General features: G+C 42.8%; 2 protein-coding genes across 4 annotated transcripts in view; both read left to right on the forward strand.

The window, feature by feature from the left end:
* Positions 1-19784, forward strand: part of P4ha1 (prolyl 4-hydroxylase subunit alpha 1) — a 1160453-nt gene that overhangs the window by 1092676 nt on the left and 47993 nt on the right. The window lies entirely within an intron of this gene.
* Sowahc (sosondowah ankyrin repeat domain family member C) lies at positions 12867-16118 on the forward strand. The gene has a single exon (XM_032888356.1). The coding sequence runs from the start codon at positions 13326-13328 to the stop codon at positions 14874-14876; it is 1551 nt and encodes a 516-aa protein (XP_032744247.1). The 5' UTR covers positions 12867-13325; the 3' UTR covers positions 14877-16118.

A 19784-nucleotide genomic window follows, 5' to 3' on the forward strand; every position in this document is an offset into this window, starting at 1 on the left:
CTATGCACAGCCCAGAGAATGCATGTATGAGGAGGCATCACGAAGACACACATGCTCAGGTGTGAGCATGTAATAAATTTTATCAGGAAATGACACTGAGCACTAAGTGCTCTACTGTTTTATCCACATTATCTAATCTAACACAGGGACAAATGTTTTCTTTGGCATAAAGGGCAACCCCCGAGGACATTCAGATTTGTTCAGCCTGACCATGTGTTATACCTAATCTGGTACTTCTAATCTCATGCATACCTTTGTAGTCTGAGACCAATAAATCTTTATCTCCCACCAGTTTACTTTCTCCAGATATAAAGTTCTGCCTCCCTGCTGCAGGGCAGGCCCCCTGCTGACATGATTTATGCCACTGTTTAACCCTCCAGGGCCCAAGTTCAGAGCTTATGGGGAGCCCACCACCCTTTCGTTAGCCACACTACTCCTTGGGAAACTCTTCCCTGACCGTGTTAAAATCTGCCTCTCTAAGTCCACTCCAGCTCTTGGTGAGTTCTTCTCCATAAAATATACTATAGATTTTGAATGTATTCCTTCCCCATGATCCTCTGATGATATAACAGGCTAATAATATCAGGGAAGTCAGGTTTCCCTAACCCAAGGTATGACAAAAGTAACTTCCAGAACATTTAAAAATCTGTAAGCAATGCATAAACTAGAAAGAAACTGGAGAAAATTCAGATTCATTTTGTTAATCTTGGCACATGAAGGGACAAATCTTGGAAACTCAATGGGATATAAAAATAATGGTTTTCTTGGGTCCCTTTCAGACTATAATTTTGAGCAAAACATCATGAAAGTATGATGTGGTGACAATGAAGAATGAGTCATAGAAACTGCATTACAGACATGATGGATTAATAAGTAAAGACACAATAAAACTGTATTTTGTTGTTGTGGGAACTAAATCAGATTTATCTGGACCCTGTTTCATGTAAGCCAAATGAAAAAAAATTAGTCATTAAGAAGTTTCTGGCTTTACCAAGGCCAGGAAATAAAGTTCAAGAGAATCCAGGGAAGGGTAAGGATAAAGTAATTATTCATGAAACATCTTAAAATGCACCTTATTGGGACAGGGTGGGGTGAGGAGGTGACACCAAGGAAACGGAAGAAAATCTATCAATATTACACTTTTCACCTGTTCCCCAAATGAACTAAGTATTAATTTAAAAACACAGCTACATATTTTAAAGTATTATGGCTCTGTGCTCACTTCAGCAGCACATCTAAGTATTGTGGCTCAAATTAGGTCAGTCAATATCCTTTTGTTTAAATTTTAGTACGGTTGGGACATATGCATACAATAGAATGAACTCTGAAGTGTCCGAGAAAGCACTGTGGAAGAAAAAGCTCCCCCATCAGCAAATAAATCAAAGAGGGTAGAAGAGCTGACAAAGCAAACTATGTGAGCATAAATGGTACAGCTACGAAGCTGCTATCGCTTGGGCCTACAGAATCCCCCACTGCCAGGGCAAGGAGGACAGCGAGAGTGATGAAGGGAAGGGGAGGCTGTGGGTTCCCTCTGGATTACAGAAATTTCACAAGTGCTTCCATGAGTCTTAAACTAAGGTCACTGGGTAGATGTTATGATAACTAGGAATATAATTAGGATACGAATCTGCATAGGTGTGGTGTCATTTTGGAAAGGGTAGTCTCTCTGTATGGGGGAGGTAGGGAACATATCCCAAGAGCCTTGGTAGATGAATGAAACTATAGTCCAGTAACGTAGAACCCTACACACCTTTTCTATCTTAACTTAGTGCTTAGCCATTCATTATAACTTTTATGATTTGTAATAAAAATATTACATTTCATTTTCTTTTCCGACAATATCACAGATAAGTTTGTTCTTCCTATATATATATCTTTACCTTCAGCATATAATTTTATGTTCTCCCTTATTAAGTGTACAACAGTCTACCTTCTCACTTCAAGGAAGACATAGCTTCTCCTCGGCATACCCAAAATGTACATGTCACCACGTTTTATTTTATTCTTTTTGCTTGCTTGCTTGCTTGGTTTTTTTGGGGGGGTTGTTTTATTTTATTCTTATGTGTAGTGGTATGTTGTCTGCATGCATGTCTGCGTACCATGTGTCAGTCCGGTACCAAAGAGGTTAGAAGAGGGCACTGGATACACCAGAACTGAAGTTACAGGTGCTTGTGAACTGTCACGTAGGTCCTCTGAAAATGCAACCTATGATCTCACCCTGACATCTTTCCAGGACCAGCATTACTGCTTTTGTACTTTGAGGTTAGTAAGTAAATAAGAGGTCCTTGACTACAACCATCCACACTTTGATATGCAATGTAATAACACAAAGATCCACTATCTAATGGGCACTATAGGCGCTCTAGGCAATGTTTTACTCAACAGTAATAGACCATCTAACAAAGAAAACCACACCAGGCATATGAAGAACTCTTTTGAGAAGCTGGTCACGATTGTTTAAGAGATTCCCAAAACATAACAGGCTATTGGCTACTGCCCTTGGTTGCTCCCCCAGGTGAAAGGTAACTCCCTATTGCTGAAGACACCATGCACTTCTGACAGGCCCAGCCCTAGTTAGATCTGACATAAAAGTCTCCTCCCTGAAGACTAATTTTGATGATACCAGAGGCACAATGCAAGCACCCAAAGAAGGGAAGCAACGAACAATCCCACCCTGCTACAATGACCATGAAACCCTAAGAATGACCAGCATGACACAATAACTCTAAGGGTGCCATAGTGGCACACATACCTTAGCAGTAATCAACAGCCCTCTCATTGGACTTAAGACCTGCTCAACAAGAGGGAAATCATCCCTGGTACTAGAAACCTACACTGAAGTCATGGATACTGATGGCTCTTAAAGAACCTATAACCACTACTTTACTAAACCAACATAAACCCTAACGACATTCTAAATATGTGTTCTTATACAGACAGACACGTGGAGTCAGTCCTCGTCCCTTATCAAGGAAATTTCTAGTTGCAACAGATGAAGACTACGACAGAAAACCACAACCAATGAACATGCAGAGCTGTGGAGCCTAGTCCCAACTGATAAATGTACCACAAAACTCCTACACCTAAGGTTCAGGGATCATTGTGGGAAGGGGGCAGAAAAATTATATGAGCCAGAGGAAAAGAGAGTTTTTTGTGAGACTGTGTTTCCTACAAATGTAAGGAGCTATGTCTATCAAGTCTCACAAGAGTGACTGCTTAAACACGAACTGAACAAGGATGACCCCAATAAGCATGCTAATATAAATGGGGAATAGATCAAGAGGTCTCAACCTTACACAAAAAACTACAAACTAAAGTGAGGAATGCTGAGCACAGGAGAAATAGTATTCTCCAGGGAAAAGTATATCAATTGGAAATCTAGTGCCAAATGGTCAGCCCTAAAAATATACACATACAAGCAACACTACTACACAAACAGAATGAGGTTATATTTTATATGTGTGTGTGTATATATATATGTTATATATTATGTATTATGTTATATAAAACATGGAAATTATGTATATTATATGCAACATATATGTAGATATATTTTGTAATGTACATGTATATTTATATATACATATATACACACGTACAACAGCAACTAAAGAAAAAGAAGAGGCCACGAATTTGAAAGAAAGCAAGGTGGGTAGGTATATGGGACAGTTTGCATGGATAATAGGAAGGAAGAGGTGTAACTATAATCTCAAAAAATAAGGAATAGCTTTAAAAAGGATTTTTGCATAAGAAAAACATGATTTTATTTTTTTAAAAGGTTTGGTCTGGGAGTACATCAAAATACAACAAGTAGAAATAATCCTTGGTCAGCCCTAAACATATATAAATATGGGCAATATTGATTGGACTCCATTAGTTTTTGTTTTCCTCTGTGTGTGTGCATGTATAATAATTATAAAGATCACTAACTCGAGGGACAGTTGTACGGGGATTCCAGCAGAGTTGGAATGGGAAGATGCATAAACATGACATAGAGTACATCCATGTGTGAGACTCTCAATCAATTGTTTTATTTTTAAAGAAAAAAGCACACAGGATATATAACAAAAGATCATAACTGAAATAATGATCAATAGAAAAAAAGTCACAGACCACATAAAGCTCAAGAAGAAGAATGACCAAAATACTTCACTCCTTCTTTAAAGAGGGAACAAAAATATCCATAGGAGGGGATATGGAGGCAAAGTTTAGAGCAGCAACTGAAGGAATGGCCATTCAGAGCCTGTCCCACATGTGGCTCATATATATACAGCCACCAAAACTAGGTAAGATTGATGAATCTAAAAAGTGCATGCTGACAGGAACCGGATATAGATCTCTCCTGTGAGACACAACCAGAGCATATCAAATACAGAGGCGAACGCTAGCAGGAAATCACTGAACTGAGAATGGGACCCCCATTGGAGGAATTAGAGAAAGGATTGAAAGAGCTGAAGGGGCTTACAACCCCATAAGAACAACAATGCCTACCAACCAGAGCTTCCAGGGACTAAACCACTACCCAAAGACTATACATGGACTGACCCCGGGCTCCAACTGCATAGGTAGCAGAGGATGGCCTTGTTCAGCACCAATGGAAGGGGAAGCCCTTGATCCTGCCAAGGTTGGACCCCCAGTGCAGGGGAATGTAGGGGGATGGTAAGGGGGGCTGGATGGGGGAACAACCTTATGGGGGAGGGGGAAGAGGAGGGGATAGGGGGCTTATGGACAGGAAACCGGGAAAAGGGAGTAACATTTGAAATGTAAATAAAGAAATATATCCAATAAAAAAAGAAAGGGGGGGGGGAGAGAGAGGGAAGGAGGAAGGAAGGAAAGGAGGGAGGAGGGAGGAAGGGAGGAAGGGAGGAGGAGGAGGAACAAAGCAACAAAGAAAGAAACAAAGAAAGCAAGCCACAAACAAGAAACAAAGACTCATGGGACTGAGCCATAGGGAGCTCTAGTACTTAAATCTTGAAGAATTTACAAACACTCTAAGAGTCGGAGACATCTGAAGAGAATAAAGGAAATCTGCAGAAGTGTGGAGTCTAGACAGTCAAGCATTAAAGACGAGTGCCACCCCTGTTCATTTACACCCTCTGCTTCCCAGCAGCAATGGCAGTTGCATGGCTTTGGACAGACTGCATAGCTCACAAACCTGACAATATTTTACTACTTGACTCTTTAACAAAAAGTACATCAAACCTTGCGTTGAAAGAATAAGAGGGTAGGGGACTAGGAAAGTATTGTTCCGGTTAGTTTTTACCAACTAGAAATGAACTAGAGTCACCTAGGAAGAGGGCCTCTCAATTGAAGAACTGCCTCCAGCAGCCTGGCCTGTGGGCATGTCTATGGGTCAGTTTTTAATTACTGATTGATGAGGAGTGCCCAGCCCCATTGTGGGTGGTATCACTTGTGGGCAGGAGTCCCGAGCTGTATGAGAAAGCAGGCTGACCAAGTCCTGGGAATAAGGCAGTAAGCAACTTCCTTCAGAGTCTCTGATTCAGCTCCTGTCTCCAGGTTCTTGTCTTGACCTGCCTTTGCTTCCCTTAACTGTGAAGTTAAGATGAAATAAATCCCTTCATCCTCAAGTTACTTTATGTCAGTGTTCTATCACAGCATCAAAGAAACTAATTAAAACAAATGTAATACAGTTTTAGGTGACATAATGAGCTCCTGGCGTTTAGGATTTGCTTAACTTTGAATCTGAAATGTCTCTCAAAGGCCTAAGAGTTAGAAGCTTGTGTAATACCCAAAGGAGGGAACATGAGGTGGGGCTTACTGCAGTGCTAAGACACTCTCAAGTGTGCCCTCAACGAAGCCTGTGGATACTGGTCTGTTTCTCTCTTTTGCTTCCTGACTCTCAAAGACTCTCTCGGGTTTAGCACTCAGTCCAACACACGAGTCTCTGCCACATGCCTAGTGTACTGAAGTTGGCCCTGGAATAAAACCTCCAAGGCTGCGTCAAAGTAAACTTTTACTTGTCATAGGTAACTTAGTATAACAGAAAGGTGATGGATGTCTTCCTTTTCTACTTGCTGTAACAAAATACCTAAGAAAAGCAACTAAGGAAGGGTCTATTTAGGCTCACAGAATTATAGTATGACTGGGACAGGAATCACGGAGGCAGGAGTCTACGGCAGCTGTGATGTCTGCAATTACAAAGCAGAAAGAGATGAATGCTGGTACCTCATTTGCTTTCTCCCTCTTATTCACTCTGGGCCCCAGCGGAAGGAATGGTGCCCTACCACACAGGATGTGTTCCTTGTTCAGTTAAATCTTTCTGCAGACACCCTCAGGAACACATGATGATTATAAATCCCATCATGTGACAATGAAAATTAGTTATCATAGGTGAAAAAATAATTTAAGGTCAAAACATTTTAGTGAGACTGTTGGTATGATTTTCCTCTATCTGAATAAGAGTGGAACCTTGGGACAGTTTGGTGTTAAGTATGGAATTTCATCAGGAAAGAATTATGGAGCAGGTAACAACCTGCTACTCCAGGCCTAATCGAGGTAGTGGCCCAGAGTGGTCAGTGGCCATTTACCCAAAATCTTACATGGCTGCTTGGCTTTATCTCTTGCCGATCCTGAATCCCATCCCTCCTCCCAAGGTTGAGGAGTACGCAGCCCTTGAGGTAGCCAAGGCATTTTAAAAATAAGCTAATGTGTGTGTCTTTCATTCGTGGATCCAAAGACAGCTCCTGAGCAGGTGCTTGTGTGCGATCCGCCCTACAACTATAAGCAAGAGAGGAGGTCAGCATACAGTATGAAGGTTAGTACAGTATCAATGAAAAGTATAAAGGAGAAAAATATAGCAACAGAGAAGTACAGCAGTTAACTGCCTCATGGGCAACATCTGTGCTACAACGGGAGCTAATAAAGGCAGTGAACTTTAAAACACAGCTCCTCTACATCTCCTCTGGGAAATCTTCAAACAACAACAAACAAGGTTCAGTCAGCAGAGGTAGAAGACATGGACCAGAGTAGACACAGAGAAAGTAGGGTGCCCACAACACTGCAGCATAAGTGGGAAGCAGGCTAGTCTTGACCTTGAGTAGGACACCCAGGTATGTGAAATCATCAAAAATGTAATGGCAGAGGCTTCAGAAGTAAGGAGCAAGTCAGCTGTAGCTGACCCAGGATAGGACATCCAGGCATGTGAGGACCCACAGCACATATGAGAAGAGGGGGCAGGCAGGATGTGACCAGAGTAGAATGCCCCATCATGCAGGGACTTAAAACATACAGATAAAATGGTAGAAGTGGGAAGCAAGTTAGAGCTGACCTAGATTAGAGCACCCAGGCATACATAGTATGTGACAACAGATGCAGAGCCCAGCCAAGGGTATGTTGACACTGGATAGTGTGTTATCACTGAGAGTTGCTGACTCTCAGGGGAAGACCAGGACAGTGCCATAGTTCTGAGTGCCAATCTAACAGCAAAAGAAAAAAAAAGGGGGGGGGGGTTGAAGGGTTGAAGTACAAAAGTGGAAGTCAAGAAAAGATAAGGAGAAAGGAAGGAAATTTCAGAAATTCAAAGAAGACATGAATGACTCCCAAGAGAACAAAAACAATCAAATAAGGAAGTGAATTCCATATATGAAAATTCTACACAGAAAAAACATGTCTTTAAAAACATTTTAAAATAAATATAAAGAAAAAGACTTCAATAAAGAGAGAACTGGTAAAGGAAAGCCAAACTGAAATGATGCGAAAAGGAAAAGCAACTGTAATGAGCCAAATGTAAAGCCCAGTGGCAGACTTCATCAGAAGTATGGACACCGTGGGAAGGAGGGCATCAGTGCTGAAGACAACGTAGACGAACTGGATCTTTCCACCAAAGCCAGTAAGTGGGGGAAAGGAACACAAGAAACTTTGGGGCCACCATGAATCCAAATTTATGAATTATGGAGATAGATGAATCATCTGCCCATGGCAACTATTTCCCATTCTAGAGAAAATGGTACTCATGCAGAACACCAATGGACAGGATCAGAAAAAAAACTCTCGTGATATCTTACAGTTAAAATTCTAGAACAGAATAAAGGGTGCTTTTCCTCATTAACCTGGGCTAATGACCAGTCTTCTGAGGAAGTCCCATGTCCGTAAGTAATGTCTTGACTGGTGATTAGGATCGGTGGTCCAGCTCTCTGTGGGTCATACCACCCCTGGGTAGGTGGTTCTGGACTGTATAAGAAAACAAGCTGAGCATGCGCCTAGGAGCAAGTCTGAACTGGAGTCAGCAAGCAGGGTTCCTACCTGGTTCCCATCCTTACTTGCTTCAGTGATGAACTGTGACCTGGAAGTGGAAGGCAAATAAACCCATTCCTCCCCCACATTTCTTTGGTCAGCATGTTTAATCACAGCAACCAAGTAACCCAAGCACAGTAACAGCTGATGATTCAATACAAAGTTTTAAGTTAAGAGAGGCCTAAGCTCTCTGTATTCTGAGTTATAAAAGACCAAAAACTGTTGATCCAGACTATTATTCTTGGTAAAATTACCTGTCTTTTTTTTTTTTTTTTTTTTTTCCCAGAGCTGGGGACCGAACCCAGGGCCTTGCCTAGCAAGCGCTCTACAACTGAGCTAAATCCCCAACCCGCAAATTACCTGTCTTAATTGAAAATTTAAAACTTCACCTGATTAAAGCTAATGGAATTTGTGACCACTAAGTCAAATAATGGAAGGAGGGTTAGTGCAGAATGCTATATGGAATGGAAGGAGGGTTAGTGCAGAATGCTGTATGGAACAGAAGGAGCACTGCAGAATGCTGTATGGAACAGAAGGAGGGTTAGTGCAGAATGCTGTATGGAACAGAAGGAGGGTTAGTGCAGAATGCTGTATGGAACAGAAGGAGGGCACTGCAGAATGCTACAGAGAATGGAATGGAATGAGGACTAGTGAACAGAATGCTGTATGGAACAGAAGGAGCACTGCAGAATGCTGTATGGAACAGAAGGAGGGTTAGTGCAGAATGCTGTATGGAACGGAAGGAGGGTTAGTGCAGAATGCTGTATGGAACAGAAGGAGCACTGCAGAATGCTGTATGGAACAGAAGGAGGGTTACTGCAGAATGCTGTATGGAACAGAAGGAGCACTGCAGAATGCTGTATGGAACAGAAGGAGGGTTTACTGCAGAATGCTGTATGGAACAGAAGGAGGGTTACTGCAGAATACTGCAGAATGCTGTATGGAACAGAAGGAGGGTTAGTGCAGAATGCTGTATGGAACAGAAGGAGGGTTACTGCAGAATGCTGTATGGAACAGAAGGAGGGTTACTGCAGAATGCTGTATGGAACAGAAGGAGGGTTACTGCAGAATGCTGTATGGAACAGAAGGAGGGTTACTGCAGAATGCTGTATGGAACAGAAGGAGGGTTAGTGCAGAATGCTGTATGGAACAGAAGGAGGGTTACTGCAGAATGCTGTATGGAACAGAAGGAGGGTTACTGCAGAATGCTGTATGGAACGGAAGGAGCACTGCTATATGGAATGGAAGGAATACTGCAGACCAGAGAGAAAATATCCCAAAGAACGAATGAGGGAAATAAATACCAGGACAACAGACCAAAAGATGAGGAAAACACCACAAAAGTAAATAAAATTATAGAAACCAATACACATACTTCAGTAATAACTGTGAAAATTAGTGGTCTCAATATCCCCAACAAAAGACACAGACTAGCAAACTGTATTAGAGAACAGGATCCATTTTTCTGCTTTCTTTCTGCTGGGTTTCTTGTTATTTTGTCTCACCCTCCCTTAACCCTCTCTTGAATCCTTCTGTCCTCTCTGCCCCTCAAGACAGAAAAATATGGAAGTCTTCAAATCTGCATTCCAATTTAGAAGCAAACCAGCATACCATCTCCCAATCACACACACACACACACACACACACACACACACACACACACACACACACACACACACACCTTCAACTCAATTCAAACTCCTTCTTACTCTTCACGATGTATATATTTTAACTTATGCATTATTGTAGCTTTTTCGTAAGCATTGCTTTTTTGGTTTGGGGGGCTTTTTTAGCTACTTTGTGGGTTCTTCCTGGGGTCTTCCTTTATCTGTCTTCTAACAATATCTTCTCTGGCTCAGCTCAGCTTCTCCTAGCTCAGCTGTCATTAACCGTCACCTCTGACCCTACTCTTCTATCTCCTGACCCTACTTCTGCCTACTCTGCAATCCTACTACTCTACTACTGCTACTCCATACTTACCACCTACTCTCCCCTTCCTCTCAGCCTCTGCTGGCTTTTATATCTTCTCTTCTCAGGAGCCAACTAACACTGAAGAGTGGAGGGTCATTTTACGCACATATTTCATACAGCATATTATGTTCTTACTTCAATTTTATTACTCGTGCCTGACATACATGAAAATAACCCAAGCCTCCTACATGACTTATACCTCTGCCAATAAACACTCCTCAAACACATCCATAACTGACTAGATGACTACTGCATCATCTCTACTAACCTGCTAGTTCTTTCACTCGGTCATCTGTCTCAGGCCTGGGTATCACAGGAATTAGGATTCTTTAAAAGGAAGTAGCTTTGGATTGTTCCTATGGATTGTTAAATGTCCTACGGCTGAGCTGACAGACTTTACTGTCTTCCTTCCATCATGGTTATATTATACATAGCAAAAGCCATTGTCTGCTCTAACAAGAGTTCTCAAACATCTTCCATGCTAACAAAGAAACAGAAGTGACAGTGAAATGCCAAAGCCTGAGTTCACTGTCCCCCACATCACTGCTGTCAAAGGCTGCATGTAAAACGTGCTGCTTGACTTCAAATTACACTTTTACCTCAATTTTGCTTTACTTTTAAAAACTTTTCCTCGATTATAAGGAGATCTGAAAATCCTAGATTTCCTAGTTACAGTGAACTTGGTTACTGTGACAATATGGTAACATTGCTGAAAATAGAACCCTAAACATATAAACTTGAAAAATTATGGTACCTAAAAAGGGAACGGGCACTGGTCTAGAATCCCAGGACCAGGACTTTTCCAGATGAAGTTATAATCCCTGTACCTCTGTTTATCTATGAGGTAATGCATACAATTACATGGGGAGTGGCATTTAAATAGACGCAAACAAGGACACAGCAGCAAATATAAGTTCTCAACTACCTGCTGGAAGGAAAATCAGCGCAATAATAGCAGTTTATCAACTGAGGTGTCTCAGATGCACTTAACTGAATCAAGACCTACGTAAAGAATAGCTCATACAACTACGACTGTTGCTAGGGAGAACACGTACTGGCAGAACTTCACCTATAAATGCTATTGCTAATAACTGCAAATACTAATTCTGATTCTTTATTTTCAGCTTTTTATAAAAGTATATGCGCCATAACATAAACCTCTTCCTACATGAAGCAATAAACAGATTCCAAATATGGTAAAACTCCATTCACACAGAAGAAAGACATCATGGCACACAAAGATGATAGATGGGAATGCAGTTACCGTGTCTAGTGTATATTTCCAGGGGGAAAAAAGAGACCTGCAATAAGTTGTATTAGTGCGCATACATCTAACAAGAAATCAAAGCTTCATCACGATAGAGCATTAGACGGAACTGGTAAATCACTAAATGGGTGATGACACTTTTTTATGAGAGTAGTTTTACCAGATAGACATGAAGGTTTGAATAGCTTAAGTATTGTTTTTCTCATGTCAATGGTCACAGTTTAACTTCACACAGAAATTATAGCATTTATCTATTTATTATTTTTATTTTAGTCTACTGAAATAAATTCTACCACTAAGATGAAGCATAGGAAGATAATAAAAGTCAGGTAAGTAGGAAGTTATTTGGGAAATGTTTATTGGAGTAATGTTGCTTGAGATTACGAATCCAACAAAAATGCTACCAATGGCAAAGAATTAATAGTTAAGAGAATTAATTTTATTAATATAGATAAGGGAAATATTAGAGCTTCTTAAAAAATTAATTTACTGCATGCAGCTGTTAGGGAAGCGGAAATAAAGTCTATTCTACCCCCTTACACATCTGGAAGATTCCATGTACAGTCCTAAAATGATGGGAACAAAAACAAGATTACAAGAGATTGGTATTATGAAAATAGTATGACCATTCCAATAACTATGGCTTATACCCAATATCAATTAAGATAAGTTATTCAAAAGTTATTTTGAATACATAGGATCTGTCATGTGTTCTTTTCATTACAAGGAGATGGGAAAGCAAAACAGAACCATCATGCGGTACAGTAAAACTGCGAGCTTTGGAAAAGCTAAAGAAGACTTCCCGGTTAGAAGCCATCCATGTACGTATACACAACTGCATAAAATCAGGCGGATTCAAGGCCTGATTTTAAAAAAAAAAAAAAAAAAACCGTTACAAAGTGACAGACATCAATCATCATCCTGGATTTCATTTACACCACCCTCTTCGGCCAGGACCAGGAAGCCTGGAAGATAAAACTTCCCCCCAACATGCTGTCGCTCGCCAGAGCTCCTCAGCCCTCGCCCTGGGGCCACAGGGAGTCCCCTCTCCACGCCACGCGGAGTCCCGGAGCCGCACGGTCACAATCCCGCTGGCCCAGAGGCGACCGGGCGGGGCGGGGACTCAGGGAGTTCCACCGCGACCGGGGAACACAAGGGCGCAGGGCTCACCAGCTGCCGCACCTCGTCGCATGAGGCCATAGCCCTGGTGAGACGTAGGGAAACGGTGGTCTCAGGCCGGACGCAAACGCAAGTCCCGGGCCGCTTCGGAGAGAGACCCGCTGGGCGTAACTGGCGGGGCACGGGGCGTGCCCGGCGCCCCGCAGCCGTTAATGGGCGGGGCGGCCTCTGTGGAGGGGCTGGGGCGGGGCCGAGGCGGACGGCTGTGGGAACGCGCCCGGGGCGGCCAGGGGTTCCCGCGCTCCAAGCGAGCTTCTCCCGGGTGTGCCCCGCCAGACGTTTCAGACGAAAAGCCAAGAGTGCAGGGAGGGAGAATAGAAACGTGAGCCTCGAAGGAAGAGCTCTAGGTTCCTCAACTCTCCACCAGAGGCGGAAACAGTGAATGCAAGCCCGCGCGGAGCCCGGAAGTGGGCGGGACCTCGGGCCGCAGACTGGCGCAGAGATTGAGTCCCCAGCGGAAGTGGGTGTGGTGGGGCGTGTCTACTGGGACACTGCCCCAGTGAGGCGGTGTCTGCGCTCGCGGGACTCCAGACTCTTAAAAGCTGGGTTCGCATGCTGCCAACCACTGTGATCCAGACGCTCTTCGGGTCCTCCAGACGTCCGGCCATGGTGTCCGGCTGAGCTGTCCTGGGGCTGAGAAGCTGAGCCGCGGTGAATGGCGGGGTCCCTGGAGCCAAGCGCTGAGGCGGTCCTGCGCTTTCTCGCCGAGCGCGGGGGCCGGGCCCGACACTCGGAATTGGTGCAACACTTCAGGGACGCCCTGTGTGGCCAGCGCGAACAGCGCACCCGCGCCCGCGAACACTTCAAGGAACTGGTCAACGCAGTGGCCACCGTGCGCACCGATCCCGCGGATGGTACCAAGTATGTGCATCTCAAGAAAAGGTTCTGTATGGGGGAGTCCCCTCCGCTTGAGGCCGCGCTCCCCCAACAACTCCCGCGCATCGAGGTGACTGAGGAGCCTCAAGTCCCGGACCTTCCAGAGAAACCATGCGAGGGCAGCCAGCCTCCGGTGGAGGCAGATCCACAGTTGTCTCTCAGAGTAGGCGGCGGACTGAGCCACCAGAAGCCTCGGGCGGCTGCTCAAAGTGGGGCCCAGAGTAAGGACTCGCCACAGGAGGTCGAGGCCGTGTCGTGGGCGCCGGGCCCCGGATCCAGTGAGAACCTTAAACTCCCTCCACATGGCGGTGAGGAAGCTGAAGGGGGCAGTTCCCCTAGTGTGCCAAATACGCCCAGGTCGGCCCGTCAGAACTTTCGGGACCTGGTGATGGGCAGCTCCCCGCAACTAAAGAGGAGCGCGGGTCCTGGGGACGGTAGCGCTGGGAGCATCTCCTCAGGAGGTCGCAGCAGAGGAGGGGCCGACTCCGATAGCGCCTCGTTAGCGTCTTCATCCGCAGAAGAGGAGAGCAGCGGCGGAGGCTCGGTTACCCTGGATCCTCTTGAGCACGCCTGGATGCTCTCAGCTTCCGAGGGCAAGTGGGACAGCCTAATAGGGCTGCTCACTTGTGAGCCCGGCCTGCTCTCGAAGCGAGACTTCATCACCGGCTTCACTTGTCTCCACTGGGCGGCCAAGCACGGCAGGCAGGAGCTCCTGGCCATGTTGGTCAACTTTGCCACCAAACACCACCTGCCAGTGAACATCAATGCCAGGTCGAGCGGAGGCTACACTGCCCTACATTTGGCAGCGATGCATGGGCATGTAGAGGTGGTGAAGTTACTAGTGGGAGCCTACGACGCAGATGTAGACATCAGGGACTACAGCGGGAGAAAGGCCTCTCAGTATCTGAGTGAGAGCATTGCAGAGGAGATAAAGAACCTGGTGGGAGCCCTGGACGAAGACGATGGAGACAGCGCTGCCGGCCGCGGGAGTGGACGCTGGAGACTTTCAAAGGTGCTCCCATCACACATCACTCACAAACTCTCCCCGGTCGTGGAAGACGGAGCTGACCATCACCACCACCTCGCCGAGGGATGGACTGGAGGAAGCAAAGCAAAAGATTCAGGTCGCAAAGCCTCGGGCAGCTCGAGTGGACGGATAAAACCACGACTCAACAAAATCCGATTCCGAACCCAGATCATTCACACCACTCCCTCCTTCAAGGATGCTGAACCGACACTGGAGGAGGGGGAGGAGGAAGAGGAGGAAAGGCCTCTTCGAGGCTACTCATCTTCCTTTAAACTGAGACCGAAGTCCAATGTATTCGGGTAAAAAACAATTGGTGCTAGAAATACTAAGGCTTATTTGTCTTCAAGGTAGAGTAATACTGGGTATGGATAAGAAGTGGAGGCAGAAAAGACAGGATAAATTGCATTTCAACTTCTGGGCTTGGAGTGGATCTGCAATAATCCTTTCCGGATAGCATTCTGGGGCAAGAAAATGTCTCTGAAGTGATTCATAATGCACTGATTTGTGCCTCTCTCCCGCCCCACCCTTGTAACCTGGAACTTGTGAGAACTGGAATTATTGATGACTAAGAGTCCCTTTGCTTTTTAATCATTACTAAGATACCATGCAGAGTAAGGGCCATCAGAAAATGCAAAACTCCTGGTAATGCAAACTGAACCTGCTAATTTTGTAAATGAATGAAACTACAGGCTGCCCTGATTTTCTACCAGTCGCACTTGCTTAAGGTGCTAAAGAAGTCAAGGTCAGAGTTGAAATGTGAAACTGCAAATGAGAATTATGTGACTGGAGATGGGAATCTACAGATATCATCTTACTTATATTGTAAGTAGCAGTTCCCCTTCTTTAAAAGCAATTTTATTTTTTAATTACTGGACAGAAGAACTAGGCAGTATTTGCTTTTGAGTTGCTGTAATCTGGTCTGTGCCTATAACACTATTCAGTATACGGTACATTATTAATCGCAAACTTCTGGTTAAGTAGAAGAACATGTAGCAACCTCTGGTACTTTTCTTTAAAGTGAATGTCTTGTTGAATATCACTAACTTGTTTTGCTACTCTTTAATTCTAAACTTTCTGGGGTTTGTATTCTGGGGTTTCTTTTTGATGAAGCTCACAATACTTAGACTAATTTACTTATCACCTAAACCATTCCTTGTTTAGAAAAATGGCAAAACTCAGCATAAGTATTAATAAGCCTATGCTTCTGTGAAGTAATTATTAAATCAACTTAATATGTTTCTCATGTAAGAGACATTTTAATTTTATTAATACATTCATAGTCTCTATGCTTTGTAGCAACATTTTACAAATGTGCAAAATACTAAATCTTTCACTTTTCTTACGTTTCTTTGTATCTACTCAAAGAGCTATGGTGTAGTTACAGAAAGCCTAGATAGTCTGCCCATTTAAAAATGGGCAATCTATTATACTTTATAAGAAGAAAGAGAAATGGGATCATTTCTGTATTTCAATGCTGCTAGCTATTGAATTTCCTTATATATAATTGAGAAATACTATTCCTTAAAATTAAAGACTTTTACAACTGTGATCCTTAATTACATTCCATTCATTTGTGTTAAGAATAAATGGCTTTATAATTATTTTAAAAATTAACTTGCAAACGTATTAAATCTGATAGCAAGATTAGAAACTTTTGGGCGAGACTGATTTGACCAAATCCTTCTCTCTCCGTCTTTCTGGCCTGATTGCTGAAACCTAAGTTGTTAGCACCTACAATATAGAGGGCTGAGTGAGCAGCCAAGCCTGCAGAGCAGAGGAGACTGCATGGTTACATAGAGCTGCACAGCATTTTGTTGTTAAATAACCTTCCCAAGTCATAGAAATTTCTAACAAATTTGTCACATCTCAAATAGCAGTTGTTTAAGTATGGATTGAAGATGCTCATGAAACATATAAATTGTGGCTAAGGAGATGGTTCAGTGGGTATGAGCACTTGTTCTGCAAGCATGAGGACCTGTGACTGAATCCCCAGCACCCATCTAAAAGGGTATGTATGCATAGCTGAGGTGATACGGGCAGATCCTCAGAGCCCAGTGCCAGACAGCCTACCTGAAAGCAGTGACTTCTGGATCAGTGAGAAGCTGTCTCCAGGCAGTAAGAAAGACGTAGAGGAAGTCACCTGACATTCTACTCTGACTTCAGAATAAGCACACATGGGTACTCCCAAACATTCTTGTGCCTACACTACACACACACACAAACACACACACACACACACACACACACACACACACACACAAAGTTGCTACCCACTTATGTGCCTTTATCTTTGTTTTAGGATTTAAGAAGTAGATCATGTACATCGATGAGCACTTTTTCTGTCCACGTAAGTGAAAAGCCAATGTAAAAAGCAATCATGTTCCATGTCTAGACATGTTAACTATATCTAGTGCAGAATAAGCTTACAGTTCTCAAGGACTTTTAAATTCCATGTTAAGATAAAGCAACTACCATTTGACTTGCTTTTCACAGTAAAGGTTAAAAGCTATGATAAAATATTACATTTTTTCTGGAGTCATTCAGACAGCTCAGCAGACATAAATAGTTGTCTTACAAGCTTAAAGACCTGAGTTTGACCCTAGAACCCACAGTAGATGGAGAAAACTTAACTGCTGAAAATTGTCCTTCAGCCCCACATGTGTGCCATGGCATCTATAAACCTGTACTCACACGCCTGGCACACAAGCAAACACACAAAACTAATTAGTTTAAATTTCCAAGGCACAAAAAAGGAACTCCAGGCATTCTTGTCATAACATACTTTATGCAATAAATAAAACATTTCAAGCTATATAACTCCATTCCTTTTTTTTCCAGTTTTCAAATCAAAAGTAGAAAAAAATTATTTGTATAATTCGATAATCATGAAGTTGTATCTCTCAACAGTGGCAATACATAAATGCAGGCATCTGTTGACAAGAGACTGTAGTTTCAAAACAAGTTTATGTGTATGCTTGAAGCTATGAATGTCAAGTTTGCTTTTATGGTATGTAAAGTGCAGCTAATGTGGTACTAGTTTATTCACACCTGAAATAATTGGAATATGATGTTTGTCTTTTGCTTTCTTAAGTAAGTGAAAGTTTTCAAGAAATGTGAATACGTGAAGTTTGTCAAAATAAAATGTTCATGGTAGAGATCAAATTGCCAGATATCTGTGGTTCTTTAGCTGCTTTACATGTGCAGTGGTTTATGGTTCGAAAAATGCTTCTCAAAGTTTCAATTTTATTTGCTTCTTTTCCTTCCTTCTAAGGATACAGTTACAGTGTCCCTAATTTATAGGTAGGAATTAGAAGTTCGGGGCCTAGAGAATCTTCCTTTGCACAACTTTTGTCTTTCCTATACATTAAGTTGTCAGATTTTTGGGAAAACTGCTTTAGTTTGGCAGCAATAATGAAGGAATCTCTTTAACAAGCACCAGGACCTTTTAAACTGAAAAACATGAAGGTTTGGAAGTGCCTCAGTCAGTAGGGTGTGCACAGGCATGGGCAGAGGCTAAGCTAATCAAGGTAATCCCTCACAGGCATGCCCAACTGCTTGGTTCCTAGCGAATCTAGAGCCTGTCAAGTTCATTAATTGATCTTAACCATCACAAAGGTTACATTAAATCCTTTAGGAATTTGCTGAAAACCTTTTAAATTATGCCAATTGCAGGAAGATATATGAAACTGGAGATCATGTTTAGCTAAATAGCTGGACTCAGAAAACTATCTGATGTTCTTTCTCACTCATGCAAAATCCAGGTTATGTATATGCATGCATTTATGTATATATACACACATGAAGGAAGTTGAAGGGAAATTACTAGGAAAAATGGGACAAAAGGAAGGGAGATAGGAACAAGAAAGGATCATGAGTAAATATAAACATTACACATGTAAAAATGTCATAGTGGCACCTGTTATTTTGGTTGTTTTGTTTTCCTTTTTTTCCTTAATTTACTTTTATATTCACTTGACATCCTGGTCGAAGCAACCCTCCCCCCTCCTCTCAGTCCCTCCTCCACTTCTCTGAGGAGAAGGGGAAAACTCCACCTTTGATACCACCCCAATCCAAGTTGAAGCAGAACTAAGTATATCCTCTCTCACTGAGGCCCAACCAGGCAGTCCAGCTAGGGGAAGAGGATCCAATTCCCAATTGTTAAGGGACCCACCTGAAGACCAAGCTGAACATCTGCTACAAATGTAGAGGTAGCCTAGATCCAGCCCTTGTATGCACTTTGGTGATGGGTTCAGTTCGGTTCCCATCACAAGTGCCTATAACTCTAGCTACCAGGGGATCCAACACCTTCTGGCCTCTTGGTGAATACATGCATACACATAGGTACACATAATTTTTTTTTAAAGAGATGGAAACAACAACAAAAAAAGCAATCTTTGGTGGTAGTCAAATCTTCATAAGATACTAATGTTAGGATGTTGACGGTGATTCTACGTGAGCATGTTTCTCAGGATTTCCTCTCATGTCACCGTACATTTTCTAATGGTATTTTTAAATGTCAATTTCATTTCAAGAAGGGGCTTTCCTATTCTGCTTTTGGTTTCCTACTTTTCTACTTTAATGTATTGTTGAGGGATGTGTGGCAAGGGCCTTACCCTTGCCTACTGCCTATCATAGTTAAGGGGCTGTGTAAGTGGGTCTTTAAATGGACATTCACTATTTCATAGCATTAACCCTATGGATAATTTAACAATAGGCATGCTGAGCAAATAAAAAGTATTTTTCATCTAATACAGCTCTTAAAAGCCAGCATCATCTACTACTCAGCCAAATAAATGAACAGTCACTTATTGCCATGGAGGCAAAAATCAGCTTTATTGGGATTTCTTGGTGTGAGCTATTTAAAGATTCAACAACTAAGTTCAGTTATAAAAATGCTGTGCCTTATAGGATGATTCAACCACTATATGTGTTTTTTACCATATTATTCCTCATAAAGAAATTTCTAATGCTTATTTAAGCATGACAGTGGGCTACCTCATGAGATAGAACACTTAGCCGTTGAAAATAACAATCCAGGCACTGGAAAGCTGGCTCAGCAGTTAAGAGCACTGGCCGCCCTTCTAGAGGACCCAGGTTCAATTCTCAGCACCCACACAATGACTCACAATCATCTGAAACTCCAGTTCCAGGAGATCCAATGCTCTCTCCTGACCTCCATAGGCACCAGTCACACATACATACATACACATA

The sequence above is a fragment of the Rattus rattus genome, chromosome 18, assembly GCF_011064425.1.
Source record: "Rattus rattus isolate New Zealand chromosome 18, Rrattus_CSIRO_v1, whole genome shotgun sequence".
Lineage (NCBI taxonomy): Eukaryota > Metazoa > Chordata > Mammalia > Rodentia > Muridae > Rattus > Rattus rattus.

Coding starts and splice junctions, on each gene's coding strand:
- Sowahc (XM_032888356.1), top strand. CDS start 13,326: ATGGCGGGGTCCCTGGAGCCAAGCGCTGAGGCGGTCCTGCGCTTTCTC.